At 45.8% G+C, this 7333-nt stretch overlaps 1 protein-coding gene across 4 annotated transcripts in view; it reads left to right on the forward strand.

The window, feature by feature from the left end:
* Positions 1-7032, forward strand: part of CLMN (calmin) — a 156428-nt gene extending 149396 nt beyond the window's left edge. For all 4 annotated transcript variants that reach the window (XM_073578064.1, XM_073578065.1, XM_073578066.1 and 1 more), the window contains 5 exons: positions 678-1880; positions 2546-2706; positions 3117-3165; positions 3991-4046; positions 5909-7032. In XM_073578064.1, coding sequence (XP_073434165.1) covers positions 678-1880; positions 2546-2706; positions 3117-3165; positions 3991-4046; positions 5909-6095 — 1656 coding nt within the window. In that variant the 3' untranslated portion in view covers positions 6096-7032. The remainder of the gene's footprint in view (positions 1-677; positions 1881-2545; positions 2707-3116; positions 3166-3990; positions 4047-5908) is intronic.
* Positions 7033-7333: the final 301 nt, after the last annotated feature.

The raw sequence follows: 7333 nt of genomic DNA on the forward strand, positions 1-7333 counted from the left end.
ACGCCTCGTCTCATCTACTCCCCACTATACCCCATTGGTGCTCCAAAATCAGAGGGAGCACCCGGCTTCATGCACAAGAACCCTCGTAGAGTTTAGCTTTCGGGGAATTTTCAGGAGGCTTCAGTGGAGCTTAGGCTATGGGCACCCGTTGCGGATCCGCAGCAGATTTGCAGCAGATTTGGCCCTGCGGATCCGCAGCAGATCTGCAAGTGATGTACAGTAACATTTTAGCCTATGTAAAAAAAAAAACGCTGTGCACAAGATGCGGATTTTTCCATGCAGATTTGCTGTGGATTCAAAACTGCAGCATGTCACTTCTTTTGTGCAGATCTGCTGCGTTTTGACGCCCGCTCCATTATAGGAATCCGCAGGTGTCAAAACGCAGGTGAAATCCGCACAAAAACTGCAGAAAATCCACAGCAAATCTGCACTAAATCCGCAGGTAAAACGCAGGTCATTTTACCTGTGGATTTATCAAAATCTGCGCAGAAAATTCCACAGCAGAATCTGCAACGTGTACACATAGCCTTAAGAGACTTGCCTAGTCTTCCAGAAGTCTTGGAAACGTTCTCATTCTCTGGGAGTCACTTTGACGTCCTGGGAGAAATGGCAAGTATGCTGTATTTAAATTTTACAAGTGAATTTTAAAAAAAAGTTCTCTTTTACCTTATCTTCAGGATGATTTCTCATCAGTAAATGAAGACGCTCCTCTGGAGATGACGTACGTACGGTATAAAGATGGGCCAATGGAGGAAGAGAGTAAAATCATTACAGTGAACAGAGCTGAGGATAATGGTTACACGGTAGAACTTCACACAAGACCTCTTACACCTCCGGAGACTCATGACTATGCAGAAGTGAATATCCAATATGATGACAAGCTAAATTTCGAGAAGGATCCATTCCAGGTCCCAGACGAAAAGACACAAGGTCAAGAAGTAACAGCAGATGCTGCTAGGTACAAGCTAAATACTGTCTTACAACGGGTGGACATGTTTCCAACGAGATCTGATGTAATTGTGAAAAGTCCTGTAGGAGCGGACATTAAGATTAACAATGACGAAGGAGATTGTGGAGGTCTACAAGGTCCAGTTGACACATTCACAATTTTCAATGGGAAAAATGCTCGTCATCACACAGATTCTGAAGACGATGTACAACCCAACTCTAGTTCCAGTCTTGGGGACACGATTAATAGTGAATCATCGTCATCATTTTCTTCTATTTCCGATAAGGAACCCAATGACATATTTTATCAAACAGAGGTTGACCATAGTCAACTAAATCCGAGACTGACGTCAGAAGTAATGTCTTTTCCTAAGACAAGTGAAGCCGAGAACACCTACAAATATGTCCTTCATCAACCCAAAGGTAGTCTAACCAGTGATCATGCCAAGCAGTTTACGGTCTTCCAAGCCTATAAAGCAAGTGACAATGATGGTCATCTCTTGTCCTCAGACTGCGAACCACAAGAAGGTGACGGCACATTTCCACCAAAGATATCCATCATCCCTCATGATTTATTCTACTACCCTCACTATAGTGTCCCCATTGCTGATGTGTTACAAGCTTTCGCCGACACTTGTCCTGATAGCCTGTTGGAAAACACCTTCACTTATGAGGTTTCTTCTGAGGAGCAAGCAGGTGACAATGAGACGCTCAGTAGTGGAGTCTACTTGGACACGGAGTCCATAGGAAGTGATACTTCAGTAGAAGAGTCTCAGGAGATTTTAGGTGTGGAAGAGTCTGTACACAAAGTACATTATGCAAAAACATCTTCACAGGAGACTCCATTGGCAAATGGATCAGTAGCTCAAGCCAACCGGGAGGTATCGAGTGGTGGATTCATCTCCTATCCTGGCGGTCAACACTCATTTCTGGTAATGGGGTTATTTTAGGTTTGACCCTTATTAATATTCTTGGGTTTGCTTTGACCTTGAGAATTATCAGGGGCTATGTTTTCACCTCACAAGGTAGGAAAATGCAAGAAATCAACCAAGCAAAATCCACGATTGAGCTTCCCTTCTCTATTATCCAGTGGCACACCCTCATTTTAGGAGATGGGTCTGTGATATTCCTGTCCTAGTTACCTAGGAGGATCTCCAAAATGAGTCTAAACTTGGGCCTAAACCTAAACTTCAAGCCACCATCAGCTCATACTGGGTTTTTGCTGCTAAAGCCCCCAATTAGTCCCCTTAGACAGCCGACAACTCCTCCTGACCCGAGATCAGTACCAATATGATTCCTATACTAATCGTAGTGCCCGTAGGAAACCTATTGGTACTAATATCAGTTTGGGAGGATTTGTCAGCTGTCCATGAGTGCATTTAGGGAGTTGTGATCTGTTTTGGGGATCATCATTGCAGCCCCAAACTAGATTTTGCTGTGGGTCCTCCTCCATCACGGGATGTCCCTAATATGAGTGGATCCATATTTGTAGACTCCGTTGACTTCCATTGAAGGTGTCTGGATCTGTAAGACATAGCTTCATCTCATCTGACGCTATCACTTCAGTTCTGCTTGTATCTTGGTTTTCTTCCATTAGGATGATGGGACTGATAGTTCAGAGGAGGAGCGGGAATGGTTGAGAAGAGAAGGATTGGTCTGTAGACGAAAGGATCTGGAGGAGGATGATGATGATTTTCTGGAGGAAGAACACAGAGCTGAAAGGCAGAATGTAGAAACAGAGGAGTTCTGTCTGTCCAGGTAACATCCCGTCCAGTTATAGCTTATAGTGTTTTTTTAAATACTCTGTGCTGCTGGAAGAACCTGGCACAATCCATGTTGTAGCTTTCAAATAGAGTGGTCCCTGTAGTTCTGTTCATTTATTTTCGGAAATACTCTGTGCTGCTGGAACAACATTGCACCAATCACTTTGTGAATCTCGGATAGTGAGGTTGTGATACCATTTGTGATGCTATAACGGCCCTCCACTTTGTAGTTCTCAGATCATGCCATCCCAGTAGTTCTGCACACTCCATTCCTGAAATAATCAGTGTTGCTTGAAAGGAAAAAAAAAAACAACAGTGACCTATGTGCTCTGTTCTCCATATGAAAGTAAAGTTTCTCCAATCTGCAACTTTCGTGTCCTAAAGTAAGAAGCTTCTCTCTTTTAGGGATATTCGGGATGACAGGAGAGGAGACGTGAACACTCCGGGACAGTCAGTGAGTACAATGAGCCACCGTAGCTATCGACAGCTCTTTAGTGCAATATTGGGGGCACGCTCAGACATTATACATCGGGGAGGGGTACATACACTCCTCAGCATTGATATTGTAACACCATGAAGCAAAAGTGCAGTGATGAAATCACCGGACGGAGACGTCACTGAACTGCAGACGTTGAAAACTGGAAGCAAAATTATCCAAATATCTGGATTTTATGTCTTCTCGATTTTGAGCCTCGTGCAGAAATCCCGGCACCCCCTGCCTCGGCTGCTGTCACTAAGGTTATTAATGGTCGTCTGTGGAAGGTTCTGCTGCTGATTGTACAAATCATCAGGATCCGCTGCCGGAAGCTCCTGTGTAATCATCGACCTATGACGTCCCCAATGTGCTCGGTGGAGACAAGTCCGGAGACGCTGACGGCAGCTCCTGTGTAATCACCGACCAATGACGTCCCTGATGTGCTGGATGGAGACAAGTCCAGAGATGCTGCAGCCAGGGAGCAAGTTTACACCACTCAGGCCTCTCACAGTAGTGCGAGGAACATGCAGACTGGGGCTATAGTACTGCAAAATGGCTCCTCGGACACTAGAGAAATGGCCGTACCCCTGATTCCACCGATAGTTATAGTGCCGCTGTTGCACTTTCCATGTTGAGGAGTGTAGATTAGATGTCAATGAACCTGGATTACATCACTTGGGCTTTCTACTACTATTACTATTGTGTTTCTGTTGTTTTGTTACAATGTAGCTAATCTCTGCTCTTATCACAACAGTCTCACTTCTTCTAAAATGGAAATAATATTTATTTCTCTTACTTTGTCAGAATTTTGGAACATATAACAATGTCCATGAAGAAGGAAGGCAGCCCTTAGGATTTGGGTAAATATCTTTCTTCTACATACAGTAATCAGTGTAATCGTATATCTATACAGAGCTCTGAATCCCTTTCTTTCCACACAGCTGCTCACACTTACATTTTGGCTGCAAAGCCACCACTAGGGGGAGCAGGAGAGCCTACTGAAGACAGATCTATGTATACACATCTATAGGGTGCAGTGCCTTATATTGTGATTGCACACAAGTCTTGGGATGAAATAGACCAGAGGATGACTCTGGCCGGAATGTGTCTGAACATATTCTAATATGGTTCAAGTTTTGCCATTTGTAGATACACAGATAGGTCTAATGGCTGCTGAACGTGTAAAGAGTAGGATGTTTGGGTGGAAACTCCTGGTGGGGCAGGATATGTAATCACTCTGCAGAATAAGCTGTTAACTACACAACATCTGATGTTCAGGATGATAAAGCGGCAGGTTATTAAAGGACAGCAGCCATGGCAATAATACAGCTCTGCAGGCTCCATCCTTCTTTGCGGGCACCATCCTCCTTTGCGGGCTCCATCCTTCTTTGCGGCCTCCATCCTTCTTTGAGGGTTCCATCCTTCTTTGAGGGTTCCATCCTTCTTTGAGGGTTCCATCCTTCTTTGAGGGTTCCATCCTTCTTTGAGGGTTCCATCCTCCTTTGCAGGCTCCATCCTTCTTTGCAGGCTCCATCCTTCTTTGCGGGCTCCATCCTTCTTTGCGGGTTCCATCCTTCTTTGTGGGCTCCATCCTTCTTTGAGGGTTCCATCCTTCTTTGCGGGTTCCATCCTTCATTGCGGGCTCCATCCTTCTTTGCGGCCTCCATCCTTCTTTGCGGCCTCCATCCTTCTTTGCGGCCTCCATCCTTCTTTGCGGGTGCCATCCTGCTTTGCGGGTTCCATCCTGCTTTGCGGGTTCCATCCTTCTTTGTGGCCTCCATCCTTCTTTGAGGGTTCCATCCTTCTTTGCAGGCTCCATCCTTCTTTGCAGGTTCCATCCTTCTTTGCGAGCTCTATCCTTCATTGAATGCTCCATCCTTCTTTCCGGCTTCCATCCTTCTTTGCATGCTCCATCCTTCTTTGCGGCCTCCATCCTTCTTTGCATGCTCCATCCTTCTTTGCGGCCTCCATCCTTCTTTGCATGCTCCATCCTTTGCGGCCTCCATCCTTCTTTGCGGCCTCCATCCTTCTTTGCAGGCTCCATCCTTCTTTGCGGGCTCTATCCTTCATTGAATGCTCCATCCTTCTTTCCGGCTTCCATCCTTCTTTGCAGGCTCCATCCTTCTTTGCGGCCTCCATCCTTCTTTGCAGCTTCCATCCTTCTTTGCAGCTTCCATCCTTCTTTACGCCCTCCATGATCCTTCTTTGCAGGCTCTATCCTTTATACAGTATGCTCCATCCTTCTTTGCACGCTTCATCCTTCTTTGCGGCCTCCATCCTTCTTTGCGGCCTCCATCCTTCTTTGCGGCCTCCATCCTTCTTTATAGGCTCTATCCTTCTTTGCGGCCTCCATCCTTCTTTGCGGCCTCCATCCTTCTTTGCGGGCTCCCCTCATATCCAGGTAGCAGAATCTTAGACATTAGGTGAAATTGTTCTTTAATCCGTTTTTGACTTAATCGTTATTTTCTATTTACTGATAAGCAGCTGTTCATCCATTTTTCTAAGTAACTCAATAGCTCCCCCTGCAGCTCTGATAGGGAATGGCAAGCAAACAAACCATGGTGCCTCTGTTAGCCATATTAATGCCTATGGGTGTAGAAAAGCCATTTAGAAAAGCTGTTGGAAGAGATGGTGAGGGGGCACATACTTTTCTCCATGTAGCAGGTTGCATGGTGGGATTGTGATGTGATTTAATTGACTCTTTATCTCCTGTTTCCTGTAGGGGACTAGACGCACATGAAGCCCCCATTGCGGCACGACAGGCGGGGAACTCTTGGCTTCCATTCTCCAGTGACCAGTCCCCGGAGTGCTTTTACCCACTGATCCTCCTGTGGCTCCTCTGCTATTTCCTGATGATCCTCCCTGAGTTGGATATGAGCAAAGTGGCATTTTTTGTAGATAATGACTAAAGGCTTCCCCCGTGGTGACGTTGGGTCACTTCATGGCTGCACTGAACTTCTTCTCCAGCAATAATAACTCATCTGCTTCTCCCATTGTAATGATGCAAAAAGCGAGCAGGGAAGGTACGGGGGTCAGATGGGGTGGTCTCGTGCCTTTCGGGGTATCACACATACTCTTGTCAAAGTCATTAATGCTTCTTGGTGTTGCTGGAGATTTTACTGCAGCACTGAGTTTATAGCAATCGCCTGTCCTGCAATATGGGGGACACACATAGAGAGGGTTAGCGCAAAATATGCAATGGGGTCTTCTCCTTGGGCTGCAACTTCTTCACCTTCCTACTCCCCGTGGAGAGTTGAGACCTGGGGCTGGTTCTTTCCTTTCTGAAGTCACATTGCCACCATGGTTTACATCACCCATGACAAAGAGGGATGGGAAGAATTAGAGGTGGCCCTCATCCTCCGCTCGGGCCCCGTCTCTGCTCAGCCCATGCACTATTTGGCAGCTATACGTCTTTCCCTATGCGGCCATTGTCAGACAGGTGCATTAAACGTAACCTCGCTCCTGATGACAAAACTACTGAACTGCAATAGTCGCTGACTACTTGAATAGGGTGTCCAGCTTCTGAAAATGGGGATCAGCTCTGAGAAAAGAAAGTCCTGTGTCCACTACAATATGAGCATCTAAGTGGCCAAAATGTGTCTGTAAGACAGACAGGAAATAGATCACCCTGACGGTCTTCAGGTACCGGCTCTTTGTAGCCCTCAGTCTGCAGCTACAGGACCGTCCCAACCCCCCTCTATCCAGCCTGTAATAAGCAATGAGTCCTGACAATCGCTATAAGACCCTGACAACCATCACAACATAAACGGCAGCCGGAGAGAGGACAGTCAGTATTATTCTAATGTGCAGCATTATATACAGGATCCTACATAAATAATGAATCTACACGTTGTTGCGCCATTGTGTACTTACATTACTGATCCAGCATTGTACTCCAGAGCTGCACTCACTATTCTGCTGGTGCAGTCACTGTGTACATACATTACATTTCTGATCCTGAGTTACATCCTGTATTATACTCCAGAGCTGCACTCACTATTCTGCTGGTGCAGTCAGTGTACATACATTACATTACTGATCCTAAGTTACCTCCTGTATTATACTCCAGAGCTGCACTCACTATTCTGCTGGTGCAGTCAGTGTACATACATTACATTCCTGATCCTGAGTTACATCCTGTATTATA

This window comes from Dendrobates tinctorius, unplaced genomic scaffold (genome assembly GCF_039654945.1).
Source record: "Dendrobates tinctorius isolate UK_male_01 unplaced genomic scaffold, ASM3965494v1 ptg000058l, whole genome shotgun sequence".
Classification (NCBI taxonomy): domain Eukaryota; kingdom Metazoa; phylum Chordata; class Amphibia; order Anura; family Dendrobatidae; genus Dendrobates; species Dendrobates tinctorius.